General features: G+C 37.9%; 2 protein-coding genes across 10 annotated transcripts in view; one reads left to right on the forward strand and one right to left on the reverse strand.

Annotated features, from left to right (window-relative positions):
* The window catches only part of rapgef6 (Rap guanine nucleotide exchange factor (GEF) 6), a gene marked incomplete at its 5' end in the record, with an annotated part of 73,668 nt that overhangs the window by 8,798 nt on the left and 47,094 nt on the right, over positions 1 to 17,776 (forward strand). For all 9 annotated transcript variants that reach the window (XM_014030418.1, XM_014030426.1, XM_014030421.1 and 6 more), the window contains 1 exon segment: positions 15,059 to 15,190. In XM_014030418.1, coding sequence (XP_013885872.1) covers positions 15,059 to 15,190 — 132 coding nt within the window.
* LOC106533949 (zinc finger BED domain-containing protein 1) lies at positions 27 to 563 on the reverse strand (the record flags this gene model as incomplete). The annotated part of the gene is given in 1 exon segment (XM_014030428.1): positions 27 to 563. A coding segment is annotated over 1 exon segment (372 nt), but the record flags the coding sequence as incomplete, so codon positions are not given.

A 17,776-nucleotide genomic window follows, 5' to 3' on the forward strand; every position in this document is an offset into this window, starting at 1 on the left:
AAGGTATACTGTAACGGGGCTCCTTGGTTTTCTACAACACTAAGAGGGCGCATGTCTTTGCAAATAAAATAAATCACTGACTCTGTTATCTTGGTTGCACGAGCTGAAGACGACGGCAACTTCGGTGTTTGAACGTCAGTAAGCTTCAACTGAGCCGACTCCACTCGCTTCGTCGTGTTAGCTGTTGCTAGCTGTACATCGCTGTGGTGTCTCGCCATGTGAGCTCGAAGATTCGTCGTGTTACCTGAGTATTTGACCCTGGCGTTGCAGATTTTGCAAACAGCATGGGCTTTATCAAACTCCGTAGTACTGCCTTCTTTATTTTGAAACCCGAAATGAGTCCACACTGCAGCTTTAAAGGCAGCGGGTGCCGGTCTAACCGTCTCTGACTTTGCCATTTGTGCTTTCTGCTACCAAGCTAGCGCTAACTCTGTGGCTCTTTAGGAGTGGAAGAGTCAAGTGGCTGGCTCGCTGTTGCCAACTAGCGGCCAGAGGCTGAACTACAACATAAAAATGAACGGCTGGCAGGAAAGTTGACATTTTAAACCTTAATAAAAAATCGATACAGGGCTTTAGAATATCGATACAGTATCGGGGAAATGAAATATCGCGATATTTCAGTGTATCGATATTTTCTTACACCCCTAGTGTGTGCACGCTCGCGCTTGTGTCAATGCGTGCCATTGTGTGTGCGTCAAGTAGAGTAACTATTAATTAGGTCCCTGAAGATGAAAAAAGTTAAAGGTCTAAAATCTTCACTCTATGATGATACATGTACATAAATACAACTTAAATGTTTTTTTTCTTTTACCTGACTTAAGTGCTGTTCATCAATGGATTGAAACAAATTCTGTATGAAGCTCACTTACGTATCAGGAGGTGCATCGTTACTTCTTCAGTAAAATGTGGTGTCTTAAGTGTTGACATTTAGTGATTTATTTTAAAGGAAATAATTTCATGTTGGTCTTCATATTGATTCATTAATACGTTATCTCTTTATTAGCTACGGCAGACCCAATCATTTGACAATGGCCTTTATTTTCCTAATCTCATCTGCATCCCTGGGCATTTGTCTGATCATTTTTATGATAACAATATAAATGTATAATTGTTTAACAGTCTTAAATTGTGTCTCAATGTTTATTCCGGCTTGTTTGAGTATGATTATCTTGCGTTAAGAGCTGCTGAAGTTACTTCCAGCAAAGCCTGTTTGAAGTCTTTATTAATTGGTCGGCATCTGTGTAGAGCTCACCTTTTAAAAAGGTTAATTAAGTGTTCCTTTTTCTCCCATTAGGCAGCTAGTGCTCCGTCTGAATGTATAGATGACATCAGCAAAGCTAAATGAAAAAGAAGAGAKGTATGAGGCCTGCAGAGGAACTTAGTCTCTAAAATGGTAGTAGACGTTTGCTGGGAGAAAACGAATAGCAATTCTTGAGCTTCATTACAAGTTTAAAGTAGAAAAAAAAGAAACCTGTTAAGTCTAAAATAGTCATCCAAAAATACATTTTTATTCCTCAAGTTTTTTATTTTTATTTTTGGTTCTTCATATTTGTCTCCATATCTAGAAAAAATGCCAATTATTTTCTTTAGAAGCCTGGCTGCTTTGATGGTTTTAACCTCCTTAAACTGGTTTAGTTTGGTAAAGGTTGTTATTTCAKTAAACTTGCATTCACGTTAAATGATTTGTCCTGTGTAGTTGTAATGTATGCAGTCTGTTCAGTTTGCAATGTAGTTTCATGCAAATTAAATCACCACAATAAGCATCTTCTGTGCTTGAGTGTTTTATAATTAACTACAGTCTTGGACTGTCATTGMGAGCATAGTATATTTTGCTATATAACTAGTGTTCCCAAACATCAGCTTTACCCCAGTGTTCCATATCCCCTGCTCTAATGTCTAACGTCAGAGGTTAGTTATTGAAATATTGACTGTGGCTGTAAATTTGGCATCAGATGACAGGCATTGAAATGTGGGCCAATGGAGCTGCTCTGTSAGGCCAGGAGAGTTTCGAATCTGAGATCTTGATTTATTAAGACTAGATATTTACTTCTCTAAAAACAACAGCAGATCTTTAGTTGTAAGTCTTCTTGTGTCAGTTTTGTTCTTCATCACAGAGATTACCTTTTAAWTGTTTTATTGTAAAATTTATTTGTGAACTGCCCCTTCAAATCTTTTCCTCCTCAGTAGATATTGGCCTTGTTCTGCAGGTCTTATCAAAATGCTATGACACTTCCTGCTGTTTACTGCTGGACTTCATTTTTATGCCTCACTCTTTCACTTCCTTTTGCCTTTCCTTCCTTTCCAGTCGGTTTTCAGTCAGGGACTTTTCTTTTCTCTAACACTTGTTCACCACCCATTTTCCTTCTACCTTTCCATCTCTTCGTCTCCATCTATTATTTAAACATCAATAATGGGGCCTGTTGTTGTCGCCAGCCTGGCGTTGCTGCTCTTTCTGCCGTTGTTATTCCCCCAATGGGCTGTATCCTCACTTATCTCGTCCTTCTTTTCTTATAAATCACACCAACTCCTTCCAAAGGATCTCTGTGTTCATTTTGACACAGCCTATAAACTATTACACATTCTTCTTGTTGTTGTTGTTTTATCTGGGAAATATTCAGCTGTACTTTAAAATGTGTTTGAAAAAGTAAAATGTTGCTAATCAGAACTTTTGTTAAAACCTAATGAAGATCTGTGTGTTACTTAACGGTGGGTATTACTTGTTTAATCTTGTATTGCATTTTCACTTTGTAATCTAATCATATTTTGTTAGAATACAACAAGAAGTGTCACACATTACTGATGAGAGGATTTGTAACAGCTCCTGACCCCACAGCAGCAGATGACTCTGGCACAGTTCACCAGGTCCATCCTCAGCCGGGGCCCGTGTTGCTACCCTTAGCAGTCAATGGCCCATGGTGAACATTGGCATTATCAGTTTGTCTGGACCGACTGTCTGCTGAATAGTAATGGAGTTGGAGAGGTGTTGATAGGGGAGAGCTTCACTTGAATGACAGATTTACTGCTAGGCTATAAAGGGCCAGTCGTGGTAGGTCAGACAGATTGAAAGGCAGAAAGGCAAAACATCTGGCTTTTCCAAATAAGTGTCAGCCTTAACTTGATGCTGAATTCAAACGGTAACAAAAAAATATGTTTGCTTAGAAGATAAACTTGTTGCAAATTTAAATAAATCTTCAGTGGTTTGCTTTAATAAATCAGAAAAGAAACCCAAGTAAACAAACTTCATTTTATTAGTTTATTTCAAAGAAATCAAAGCAAAATACCAAAATTCTAAACTTGAAAAACAATGGAACAACTGTTTAAAATATTCAAACATATATGTTTCTTTATTTCAACTGCCTTGATTATATTTTATTAAACTGTCACAGAAACTAAAGTGACAGTTGAACATACAATACACTGTGGGTTGAGTAACTGTACCCAGTTATTACTAATTTGTTTCTGATAGGAAAGTCATAAAAAATAGACAACCCATTATTTTCAGGGATCATTATAAAAATGTTTGGCTTAATAAAAATAACTGCGTCCAACAAGTCAGCGGACATTGATTATAAATGCACTTTGCAAAATATCCTCTGCATCGCTACATCAGCAGATAGGTCTGTGTCCCACTAAAATAATTTTACATAGTTGCACTGTGGATCTTGTGGTTCATGCATATGCTAACCAAATAATTCCTGAGCTTTATGAAGACGGCCTTTGCCAGGTGAGGTTAAAGCCTTAGCCTYTTCACATTAACCTTGGCTGATTTACTCTGACCTTAGCCCCACATAAATGGAAGACAGATTCTGCACAGTGTCAAGGTAATGTGGCCTTTAAGCTTCAAGAGGTGGGGAGAGGATGGGGGTGTCCATGCAAAAACACAACAGCGATGCAGGGAGGTTGAGCAAGAACAGAGAGAGGGCTTTCAGCATGCTGAGGGAGGTCTAGGATATCGTATGCACAGGAAGTGGGGGTGATAAAGATCAATATGGATTGCATTTAGCCAAGCCATGCCCTACTTGCTTCTTATAATTCATAAATTACGATTTGGTCCTAACAAAAACAGACACTGTTGTTAAATCTTTTCCCACAAGTCCTTCAGTCTTTCTTACAAAAAGTCCTACACGTAATTTTCTTCTAAAATTTCAGAACTCAATTTTAGTTGTATGCTGACTTTCTCTGGGGAAAAAGAAAAGTATTTGTTGTAAATGTTTGTTTATAAAACTCACATGTTCAGGCAACCTCTGTTTTTCCCCCTCATTATCAGATTTTAAGAAATTGATAAAAAATATTTAATAAATTTATTTAAAAAAATCCTTAAAGTAACTGGTGCGTRATTATCCTTTTGTTTAAACTGAATAGGCTGAAAGGCACACACTTAAATTGTTTTTAAACCACTGTGGCTTTTGTCATTCCAAGATTTTATCTTCCATGTTGTGAAAATTAGTTTTATTCAGAAAAACAAGCCAATGTTTATTCAAAAATTCCATATTTTCATCAATTGATWTATTGCTGCTTGTCAAAAAGACATTTTCCCTCACTTTGCCGCAGTAAAGGAAAAAAAAACAAGTTTTATTGTTAATAGTGGCATGAAAGTACCACTGCAGTTGTTGTCTATTAGCTCTAATCGGCTAATATGTATTTGCTGAAAAGCCCTATTTCACATTACGGTGCTGAATGGGCTGAAGTAGAWGCTTTTCATGCTTTGTGATGGACTAGCCACTTGTCCAGGTTGTACCTCGCCTTTCACACAGTGACTGCTGGAGAGAGGCGCCAACTCMCTGTGACCCGGAAAGGAAAAAATAGGTAAAAAGGCAATAGATGGACGGGAGCTTTTTGTGTGCACAAGCGCACACTCGTTCGTTGTCAGYACACACATTGCACTTGAACTTGATGATTGAACTCTCAATTGAAGCTAGACACCACCAGATCCACACAAACTCAYACACGCAGGTTTTAATTCAGTCACTCTGCAGCAGTAAAAATTGTATACGATACTCAGGACAGGCATAAATACATATTTATTACCCAACCTCTCTTTATATGCAGACTCCACCTACCAGAGTTTGCATATAATATGCTAGTCATGAGCTGCTATCCCCCACCCCCATCCTAAACCCCGCACRCATCCATGTCCTGATATTTTAGCCACTTTAGACCCCCACCCCCGTCGATTTACCTCACCCCCATTATCTCACTGCTATTGATCCTCATCCTTTTGTGAGCCTGCACTACCAGGGAGAGAGCCTTTACTGGATAATTTTCAAGGGCATTTATAAATACAGGATGAGGTGGTTGGGTGTTTGTGAATATGTGAGTAAAGCAAAGAGGAGGACAGTGTAGATGGAGGATGAAAAGTGATGTGTCCTTTGCTCATGTTCTGAGGAGGTAATTTTCTGTAAATAAAGCCACACTTAACATTTGCAGTCTGTGCTTTCGACACTACAGCAGATTTCAGAGTTATAAAGTAACTAAGTACAAATACTTTGTTACTGTACTTAAGTAGAAATTTTGGTTATCTGTACTTTACTTGAGTAATTATTTTTCAGTATACTTTTTACTTTTACTCATTACATTTTTACAGAATTATCTGTACTTTCTACTCACTACATTTTTAAAAAAAGGTAAGAAGTAGAAAGTCGTCACTCCTATTTTATTCCGAGTTGTTACTTAAAAAAATACTATCCAGATAAATTGTGTCTCCTGGATAGAGTGAATTTAATTGTGGTAGGATGAGAAGTATAAATATATACCATTCTGACACCTTATTAGCTTGTACACAACCCATCACAGCTGCACGCCGTTAGAAAAAATATTTTTTGAGAAGTCACCTCCCAATAAATGTCATTTTGGAAAATCTAACTGCTCACTTTTACTCAGTACTTTTACTTTTAATACTTAAGTCGATTTTGTGTCAGAAATTTACTTTTGATACTTAAGTACAAAAAATATCAGATACTTTCAGACTTTTACTCAYGTAATATTTTTAGAGAAGAATTTAACTTTTACCAAAGTAGTTTTATAAGATACTTGTACTTTTACTCAAGTATCACTTTGAGGTACTTTATACAACACTGGCAGATAACACTAACTCTTWGGCACACAGTCCTAGAAACGACTTTCTTTAATGCATGTTCAGATCCATCCAGCAGTGTGATTTTCAAGTCTTTTCCCACCATCTTAACATTTATAATCAAATCCAGTATTTGTTAAAGACTTGACTTACTGCTGCAGTCAGGAAGTTTTGTTAAACACAATACTAAAATGTCTGATAAACTCTGTACTTCAGGACTGGCAAATAAAGCAAGAATAATTCCCTGTCCTGCCTGGTTGTGGTGCCAGGATTGTAGTCAGCTCTGTGTGTGAGTGGACCAAGAAGAGTGGAAAAGCATCCAACTTTTACAAAAACACCCCAGGAGAACCACTGGGTGGAGCAGCCCCTCTAACCGTGCCCTGGGTCAACCTGTAAAAGGATGCCAAGGATGCTGTGTGTGTTTTAAATGTGTGAAAAKCTGTTGATTGGGCTGCTGAGCAGGAAGCATCTGTTAGCAGAGGGGAGGTTGTATGTGACTGGATGTATAAGTGTGTGTATTTACACGTTTGTGTGCCCAGTTTCGTTTGTGTTTGTGTTGATATCTAAGCCAAGTGTTTTCCCTCCCTTTGTGTATCTGATGGACCTGTCCGTGGCCCACCTTCCTCAGGCGTTCCGACAGACACGCCTTGYAATCTCCAATGACGCWCACACAGTCCATGACTCAAACTTCAACCATCAAAACTAAAGTGTGCAGAAAARAGACGAACACTTAAAGGGGACCTATTCTGCAAAATTCACTTTTTAAAGGTTTTTTTTACTCAACTTTGGGTATGTACTTCTTTAAAAAACAGTCCTAGGACCAAAAAATACACCCAGGGACATATTTACTGTAAATGAATGTATTTTTAATGTATATTAATGACAAGTTTTATACTTCCTACATTTTGTGATGTCACAAGCTGTACGACAACCCACCGCAATCTGTGTTCAGCCCCTCACCTAGCAACCCCCGGGTGAGGCTCCACCTCCTCAGTATAAAAACCATCACGGTTGTTGTTGTGAACTGCGCAGCTCAATTCAGAACAAGCCTTCCAATAGGGCGATGGGGTAGAGTGTTGGACCAGAGAGCGGGAGACCAGGGTTCGAGACCGACATGGATACAAACTATTTAATTATTTATTTTCGTTTGTTATGAACACTTTTTCTCATGTACCTCTATTGTTTAGTTTTAGCCTATTTGTTCGAGTTTCTGAGGTATTTTGACTGCTGCTGCTCCCATTACCTGCCCTGGTAACAGCATGCAGAGTGAGCGCAAAGCTCCGACACAGGAGGAGGGGGAGAAAAAAAAGCTGCGACCATGACTCTGCCTCTGGGTCTGATTCAGGGTCTCATATATACGGTTGTACAACGACGCTTCTGCTATTATTAGCCATGCTAACGTAAACGCTGGCTTTGGAGGGCGGAGTTAATGTCAACAGATTTTTGGAGGGCGGAGTTAATGTCAACAGATTTTTGGAGGGCGGAGTTAATGTCAACAGATTTTTGGAGGGCGTTACCAACAGAGCTCACTAACATAAACAGCTCTTCTGAACGGAAGTCAGAGCAGGCAGAACTASAAAATGGGAAATTTTATTATCTGAGAATTATTTTGTGCATTAAATTGATTGAACATGGTCTGGATAGTCCACAGACATAAAAATTTCTAGGACCCATAATTGGTCTCCTTTAACATTTTAAAATCACTGTTTTTGTTTACAAACAGAATGTGACACAAATTCCTCATATGTTTTTTGTAATAAGGTCTTATTATAAATAAGTTTCTTGCAAATTCTGAACTCAGTTTAGTTTAAAAAAGAAAGACAGTCTAAAGACTGCCACAACACGAGCTGGTTACCATTTTTGTCTTGTAAGACTCCAGACGACTGAATTAGCTGTTAATGCTGTGGGGAATTAATCAGACTTCAGCCAGTTTAAACCTGGTAATCACTGAGAAAATCCACACAGTTGGCTTTTCTTATATGATCTAATAATTTAGTAGCTGCTAGATTAATACTTTTAATAAGTTTTCCATCTTTGTTTGTCTTTCTGTTCTCTTGTCCTTTTCTCCTCCTGTGTCTCCTTCCATCATCAGACAACTGAGCAAAAGTCCCCGGCCTTTGGCAGTACTGATTCTACTCAGCATCCCGTCTGTCACAATGCTGGCACAACACAGTGCTGAATCTGCCAACTAATGGCTGTTGTTCCACTTTAGATACTTGCCAGCCAATGGTTGTTGAAAGTTGTGCCTCACTAACTGTTTCCTGCCAAATCCCAGGATAAAGTTTAATTTATCAACTGAGATGAGAGTTCAGTGTGGAGACTTATGTTTAGGGGTAGTATGCTGTTCTACTAAATTCCCATTTCATTTGTTGAGGCAATGGTCWGTTGCAGTTGTTTGAAAAGACAGTGGTGTCATACCAGCTTCAGATTCAATACACTTGGTAAACAAACTTCTCAGTGTTTGATCAAGCACAGTGGCTTTGTTGCGAGAGTGACTGGTTTATTCCCCTTTTAGGGAGTCGTTCCTAATTTGTGGTGCAGGATAATCGATTAACAATTAATGTGAAGTGGCCATGACACACTTCGGTTTGATTTTCCTAAAGATTTTTGTTGCAAGTAAAAACTTTTGGAAAATGGGGCTTTGTGGAGATGAAGCAGCCTCGCTGTGAGACGCTCTGGGAAGGGTCGTGAGTTTGTGTGTGTGAAGTGTTGTTTGTGTGTATGCACACACTCTCTCTCTCTCTCCCTCTCTCTCTGCTCGACAGACTGAGTTACTCGTCTCCTCGTGTGGTCCCTTGCTGACTCCATCCTCACTCTGTCTCTCCTTCCCTGTTTCTGTTACATGTCTGTCTTTGCAGTTGTCACCTCCAATTGCAGCTTCAATTTATTACATCTCCCATTGCTGCAGCTGCCACACACACACACACACACACACACACACACACACACACACACACACNCACACACACACACACACACACACACACACACACACACACACACACACACACACACACACACACACACACACACTGCCAGAGATGTGGTAGTCTAGAAGGTAGCAGAAATGAAATCTAAAGAGAATACTGGAGACTTTTTTATCTTCATCTTTTGCCTCACTTTCACTTCATCCTCATTCCACCCCATACTGTCAGTCCTATCTTTTATTATTTTATCTGCCTCCCCCTCTGCTACCTTAAAGCTCTTTCAAACACATACACGCACTAAATTCAGTCTTCCCTCCTGCTGTCACCTCTTTTTCTCTCTTTCATTTCAGCCTATTTTTTCTTTGTTTCTGGCGTGCACATTCACACGCACCAGGTGACTATTTACTCACCATCTCCATCTGTCGTCCTGCGCTGTATCTCAATCCAACTGTCTCTAAAACAGGCCAGTGATAGAGTGGAGCATGGCAGAGTGCTAAATCTTGTTCAATAAGCCAGGTTCTATTGAATGGAGCCCCTCGAAGTATTCACTTTTCATATAGTACAATCTCAAGAGAGGTTTGCGTAGATTTTTGTCACAAATGTGTCTTTAGAAGTGGTGATACTTGTTTTTATTCTCTTAATGTCTGTGCTCATGCATTGTTGTTCCAATGTGTACTTACTGGCACTATCCACTTCAGGTAATCTTGGAGCTAACCCTGGCCTTGATTGGTCAAAGCTCTCTCCTGTGCTACAGGACTAAATCTGGAGCTTAGCATATATGTCACTTTGCAGACATGAAAGAACGTCTTCTCACCTATTGACMCAAATGAATCCCATTGCAGTCATTTTAACATTTTACTCATTAGGCTTACTTTGATTAACGATTGACAGCATGGTTCGATGCACTTGAGTTGAGAAATGAGAGAACATGTCAAGAAAATAGACAGAATGGGGCGAGGGACAAACGACAAGATGACAGGAACAGAAGGAAGTAGTGACAGGGGAGCTGCAGAATGRAGGTTAATATGAGGCAGGAAGATAGACAGAGACAGGACACAGAGTTAATTACCAAAAAAGCAAGAAGGACCAGAGTAAGATAATGCAAAGACAAAGAGCAGACACATCTGAAAACCAGCAGAAATCAGATTCAGGCTCCAGGTGAAGGGCTATATAAAAAAAAGAGGAACACATTCTTGTTGTGAGACTGTAGCAGTGTAGCTCATTTCTGTAGAGAGGTGCATGTCTCTCACCTGTGATGTGGTTTTTGGTTTAGCAACTTGCTGTGAAAGCTAAATCAACACAGCATAGGCTGTTACGCTTGAAGACACAGTGTAGCCAAGACTCTAAGATTAAATATGTAATGAAGTAGCCCAATTTGAAATTACCTCCGAGAAAGAAGAAAGATGCATATAACACCCCTTGCTTTTTTAAGACATGTTAATGTTTTTGACCTAAAATGAGTGTGCATTATTGTTTAGATTCAAAACTGCAATTATATTTTATATTTATACCTAATTAAAGCTAGCTAAAATTGTCTGTATGTGCAAACTGTGTCTCACTGATGAGTGACTTCTGAGGTCATGTGAAGACAGTTTGTCAGTGCTGACATCTACAGGCCGGCCATGTTAGTGTWAGGTACTCCAGCAGTGACCTCAGTATTCATCACCATGTCTGTATTTACTCAGATCAGATTGTGATTTTGTCTCAAAACTGAAACTTTGAGAAAAAAGAGGCTGCAGGAATGAACTGTTAATTTTGAGTAGTCCTGATTCTTGATTCTTGACTTTGATCTGATTCAAATAATTTGGTCTATTTTAAGAACTATCTACATTTATCAAAATTTATAGAGCACATTGGGTAAAATCGGACAAACCYGTTGACTTTTTGTACGGTTTAGGTAACCATATTTTGTTAGAGGCATTGGTGTTTAATGGTGCATCTCTCTCAGAGTAAACTGTTTTCCCTCCCTTTTGCGTTTCTGATACATGTGTGGCGAACTAACATTTAAAAATGTCAGTTTTGGTGCCATTTTCTGTGCAAACAAACCATTTCTGCTGGTGTCTGGAAGAAAAATAAAATCCTTTTTAGTATTGTTTATTTTTCTTTCTGCCGCCTTTGTTGTCTTTAGGTATTAACTGTGCACACTTTATCGTTGTTTGTTGTACTGACTTTAATTATTATTCTCTTAAAATTCGTAATCCATAATGTTTTAATTGCTTGGCTTTGCTATTTGTTTTGTTTCAGTATCAAAATATATTGTTCTTAGTCATTTTTTGTGAAGTTTTGGTGTGGATTTTTAGTGGACTTTTTTATCCTTACTATGCTGTTTACAAAAACTCCTACTCAACGTCCTCAGCCCTCTTTGAATAATAGGCAACAATCAAGGCCTTAACTAACAATAGTTAAGGCCTGATAAATCTCAATAATCCAGATAGGAAAAAAAAGTTAAGGAGATCCTCTGGACATGTTCTTATTTGTTGATAAAAAAGTTTAGTCTCTTCTCCAAGAGTCTTCTCCAGTCTGAGGAGTTACAGGTAAACTCAGACTTACTGTATAAGCAGTGCCTCCACATTGTAGACAAACAAGTAAACAACAATCAAAACGGTTTGTTCACGTACAAGAGAGGCACATCGGCCAAACGATTGTTAGACAAGGTTTTCCCAGTATTATTTTTAATAGTCCCTAGAACCAGTGACTCTTGATCCATTGTCTCAGCTGTAAAATGCATTTGAAGAAAATCAAGCAATGGTCCCTGTAGCTAAATGACCAATTTATGCTTTATAGTCCATTTTACTGTAGAGGTAAAAGGCAGAACAGAGCTCTTAGGCCTGTGTCTTAAAACTGTAATACCAGTAAGTCTTTTTTAAGAGAACCAAAGAAAGGCATTAATCCAATATAATTTGACTGGTTTCTTTTGTTCAAAAGTACATTTTAATTCCTAAAGGAGGGAAAGCTCTAATTTGGTTGGTAAACTCCAGTAAAATGTTTATTGTATAAACTCTGGTGTTTACTAAAATGTATTCAGTTTGAGTCTGGCTAATGTTTTAATTAGGTCTCATCAGGTGACTCAAATGACTGAATACATTAGCACACATAACTTAAGATGGCAGCTGTGTAAAATAAATCAGTATTGTTGCAAAAGGATGTTTTGTTTGACTCTTGTCACAATAAATTGTTCAGCCCAGCTCTATGGCTTATAATTTATTTATAAACAGCCAGACAAGGTGATAACTTGATATTTGAGTAGCTCCAGCCTCATTCTTTATGAATTCTCACTATCTCTAGCCACTGGATTTTTACTCAGACTAAATCTTTGTTACACCTTTGTTATGACATGATACATTCGTATATCTGGAGCTAATCGGGCTCTTTACTGCAGAGGAAGCTCAACGCTCCAAATGATCATGCCAGCTGCTTTGACATGATAAATTTGTACAGCTGAAGGAACTTTGCACATTTATATTTAATCTCCCAACTCTCATCCTTAATGCATGAGAAAAATGGAAGACCCCATCACCCCAACCCCCACCCTGGTTTGACCGCCTGATAGAGGAGAGGAGGTGGATTATGACAGGATTAAGTCTTTTATGTGAATAGGAGCCATGAGACCTCCTCTTTCTCCTTCACTCAACTTCTTTCTTCCAACCTTTAGTATCTGAACTCACCAATTACATCATGTTCTTTCATTTAACTCTGAAACCCACCTCAGAACCGCAGACTCACTCAACTTGGCAAAAGGAGTACTTTTTTATTTATCTGCAGCCTGTCTAATCTAGTAGAATTTTTCTTATCCTAAATTTAGCTGATAGATTGTCAGACTAATCTGTATCACTATCAGCCACAAAAAAATCCAGTGTTAATTGATCCATATTGGACAATAAGCCCAGTTTCACCTACTCTTAAAGCACAACCCTAAACTTTGAATCTTAATCATCTTTTCTTAATCTGTACTTTTCAATTGTGTAGCTTTCACTACCTTGTGTACCAGTCATAACAGCTAAAGGTTGAAAATAAGTTTGTTTGTTTGGTGCCTTAAACTAAAGCGGTTTTTATTTATTTACAACAAATATTTTAGTGTTTTCTAAGTTTCTTGAATTTCATAGATCTGGTCACCACCAGTTTGACATATTTTGATTCTGAATTCTTGTAAATGAATGTAAAATGCGTTATACCTGCTCCATCACAGAAAAATCGATTTGTAATTGCTTTGGTGAAAATTAACAATCACTCTCTGTCCTCCCTCTTTTTTGTGCCTCTTTTCATTCAGAAAGAAACACAGCAGACCTGTAAAGGAGGGTGTTGGTCAACAATAAGCATCAGGGCTGAGAGTAGAGAGTTGTGTAAATGTGGTATTGGATGTAATTTAGTCAATAATACCAACAATCTTAGGGTTGCATTTTGTCTGCAGGTCAATATGTGATTCACACAATGCATTACACTGCTATGCTTAATGGGGAATGGATTTTACTTAAATGCTTCTTTAGTCAAGGCCTTCACCTCATTCCAGAGTCAATATGTGTGTGAATGTTAAGATARCGTACGTTTAAATTGGAATCCAGCTTTTTAATTGCTATTACTTTTAACTGTAGCATTATTTACATTTTAATATTTGAGACTGACTGAGAGCAACCAGAATATTTTAACGTTTAAGTAAAATACCGTTTTTTAACACCTGATTGTATTTGAATCGGTGTTTTTACTGTAAAAGCAGTGAACATGAACTGTGTCATACTTTAGGATACTCCACATGAGAGCATGATGTTGAACTTCATAACTCTGTCTTCTAACGTTACTATTTCCCTTTGGGTTTGAGGCTGGAGGGCTAAAGTGCTCATCAGATTGTACAGTACATCAGACCTGTTAGGAGGGGTTACTGAGGGTGGGAGAGAACCCCGCTATAACTTCTTTAATATTACATGTTGGTGCTGTGGTTCATTGCATCCTACTCTTGGTTCCAGCCTTCAGTTTGGTGTGATGAGGCTTTGCGTGTGCAGCTGTTGGGGTTCATGTGTGTGTTTTGGCAGCAGGTGTTGTGTGATGTTGCGATGGAAGAGGTAAGCTGTAAGTTTTCTTGTTGTCGCAGGAGGACATCTTCTCTCACTTTGACTCTGCCTCAATCCAAATTGGTAAGACTTAAGATTTGAAAATCGTGGAGCTTTTTAGTTTTTAGACCAGTTGGGGAAGCTGGCGCAGCAGTCCACACAGGTGAAACCTAGCTGCCCTGCTTTTTAGGAAATATTAATTTTGACATAAAATTATGTTTTACTGTAAAAGGATCTTTTAGTCTCCTGTTCTCTTGATCAGTCATGTTGAAGCACAACAGACCATTATTTATTAAAGCTGGGCTGCAAGAAAAACAAGTAACAAAAACAGACTTCTTCAAATCTCTTCTAAGAAATTAGGAAGCAATATTTGCTTAAATACTCAGTTGAAACTTCAAATATGAAGATCATAYGGTATATTTAAAATGTCCTGAGTTTCTGAAGCTTTGGTTTTATCTCAGTCTTCCAAGAGTCAGGGTCGTGTCAAACCTGTGCAACATCATGTTTGTTGAGCTTCTAATAATTATGCTGATGTGTCCTGTTAGGCTTTGTGCAAACCTTCTCACCTAAAAATAAGAATATAGAACCGTGAACAGTTTTATTCACTGATTTAATTTATGKTTACTTTGTAATACATTGAATAATTCAGTGATGTTTAGTTGTTTGTGTTTCTCTTGGGATCATTTAACTAACATGTAAGGTGTTTGTCTGATCGAGAAGCAGACTTATCGTTTATCACCTGCCACCTTCACTGTCCATCAGAATTCATATCAGTCTTCACTGTTGGATCATAATTAACAGCCATCTGAAACATTTCCTGCTCTGACCTCTTCAGGTTAATTATCTTGGGGGACAGCTTGTCAAACAGTGCAAAATCAGCTTTGGCTTTCAGGCTGATGAGAGTGTGTGTCTGTGCGTGTGTGTGTGTTTGTTTTTCATCTGATGTACAGTGAGTGTGAGAAAGTGTCTCTTTTAATCTCATATCCTTTTTGGTCTTTGTGTTTCTGTCTGAACAGCTTCCGGCTGACCTCAATAAGATGCATCTAACAGACCACGCCCACCAGCAGGTGACGCACATGGCTCCCAGCCAGTCAGGTTGCAGCATCACCAGTGATTCAGGGAGTAGCAGCCTGTCCGATATTTACCAGGTGGGTACTTCGTTATCTTTATACAAACTGTTTGTTCTTGTTGTTTTATTGTTAGACAGCACAAATTAAAAAGAAAATGTWATTTACATGTCCATAGTTTGGGGCTTTTTACTTATAAAAAAACAATAAAAATCACATTTTACTACAGATCTGTTTTTTAATTTACCGACAAAGTAACCATAATTTTACCTGACATATTGTTAACTTCTTTCACTCTTTTAAGTGTTATATTTAAATAAAATATTCATTATGTATCATTAGTAAAATAATAGATTTCAGGCTCTTAGAGTTCATATTTCTTTGATCAGTTTGTTTGCAAATACATGTCGCACACCTTTTGAGTTATCCTCCTACTTTAACTTTCATGTTCTATGAAAAAATATATACTTTTGATGAATAAATAATGAAGCTTTTCTCTCCTGTGCCACCATTTCTTATCAAATGCTGGTAAATTATGAAACCAATCTTGTGTAATGACAAACCTGCTGTGTGCTTTGTAGCATCTGGTTTGCATAAGTATATGTTGCTGATGGATATTTGTCTTTACCTCGATGCGCCTCAGCTTTGTTTGCTTACCTGTTACTCATCAGTCAACATCCTGACTTTCTTTGCTATAATCCTTCTCATCTTGCTAATTATTGCACCTCAGCTGGTGGCTTGTTTTTCTCGGTACTTCCTGCTGTGAACAAAAGGTCATATGTAGTAAATAAACRTTTAAAGCTCCATTTTTACCTGTGCTATCGGTAAATAAATTGAGCTGTTTCCTTCAGGTTATTTAAATTTAGAACAGTGTTAGCTTTGTTATGAAAGATGTTTGGTCTTTGCATACAGTAAAACATTTATCAAACCTGTGTTCTCGTGTCTTGATGGCAGCTCTCCAGAAACAAAAGCTGTTCACCCTCCTGCACTACAACACTTCTTTTTTTCTTTTATTCACTGAGCTTTGTGGATTTAGGAACCTTTGTTTTACTAACTCTCAGTCTTCAACTCCCCAGCTGCTGTAGCTGAGGGAGACAGTGTGGAGATTATGCCTGATATGTTGAAACTGGTGTGTAGAATTAGAGATTAAAGTGAGTCTACAACATGCCTAAACTGATAACAGGAGACGTGGTAATAAATTACTTTTAATGAAGTACTGAAATAAATAACTTTTAATKAATGTACTGAAGACTGGGGATGATCCTCCAACTAGACTTTTCTTTTATTAGTAAAACGTTCTTTTAAAATAGCTGTTTTCTCATTCATGCCACATGTTTTATGTGACATTTCTAAGCCTTCACTCATTTAGCGTGCTTTGAAATTAAATCCCTCTCAAGTAAAGGGCGTCTAGATGTCTGCACATTGATAGTACAAGAAGATGAACATGATAATCCTGTCATTTAATTGTTTTAACCCCTAAGATTTTTTATTCCTTCTTAACAGAAGAGTTTACAATAAAGATCCAAGACTCTTTCTTTCAGCATCAACTGGCACGTTCATGGGTTTTTATCATTGTTGATGTTGCTCTTATTGCAATATTCTGTAGATATTTCTAATATGTTGCAGATTGTGCATCAGTGATTTAGARCTTCTTTGGGACTCTTGATTATTAGTAATGTTAAATTTCATAATGGAAAGCAATAAGATTACAGTAGTTCGAATAAAGATTTTGAGCTTTAAAATTGCATCGATTGCCACAACTGGAAACAAACTAAAAAAAACAATTTACATGAACTTTCCCCTTCTATCGAGATACAAGCCATGTGTGATTTTTGCTTTCCATTAATTAGCTTTAAAAAATAAATAAATAAATCATTACATTATAGAGGTTCATTATGATTAGCTTTGGCAGATGCACTGTTTGGTGCTTGTTTTTTTTTAGATGTCACCATTTTTATTTGTCTTGACTATTTATCTATCTTAAATAAAATTCTCAACAAAAAATAGAAAGTAAAACAGGGTAAAGCACAACTTTATAAACTGGTTTAAAAAACAGTTCCCTTGTCTTTCTTCCCTATTCGGCATTTCTGTGAGTGTTTGATGTAAGTCAGGTTAACCCGGATCAGACATTTAACACAAAGAGCAGATCGTTTTATCCCCAGATTAGGTATTTATCACACGGATTTGATCCCATCAGCTTGTCACTGACCCGGCTCTGTGTTTGTTTACAGCCATCTTAAGGAGCCGACCTTCCAGTCAGCTGTAGGCCCCAGCTGTCAACCCAAGAGACTGTTGTTGTTGAGAGTTTATCCCATGCGTTTATATGATTTTTACTGCCTGCTCTTTCACCTATTTCCTCTGTAGTTAGTTGTTTTTTTTCTCAACTTTAAAACTTCTTGACTTTTCCTACCCTATTCATAAACTTCCACTTTGCTCTTTTATCTCTTGGATACTTTGAATTCTGAACATTTTTCACATTCTAATTATCTGTCACTTCTCAGTTCTCCTCACATTGTCCTAAAAAGACAATGGGCCTCATGCAAGAACATGTTCGTATTTTTATCCTAAATTTCTCTTACTTTTGTTCGTACGAAGGGTTCGTACGAACATGTCATGTCAGATTCAACAAACACTTCTATCTTCAGGAAAAGTGTGTAAATGAGCTGC

The sequence above is a fragment of the Austrofundulus limnaeus genome, unplaced genomic scaffold (genome assembly GCF_001266775.1).
Source record: "Austrofundulus limnaeus strain Quisiro unplaced genomic scaffold, Austrofundulus_limnaeus-1.0 Scaffold1058, whole genome shotgun sequence".
NCBI lineage: Eukaryota > Metazoa > Chordata > Actinopteri > Cyprinodontiformes > Rivulidae > Austrofundulus > Austrofundulus limnaeus.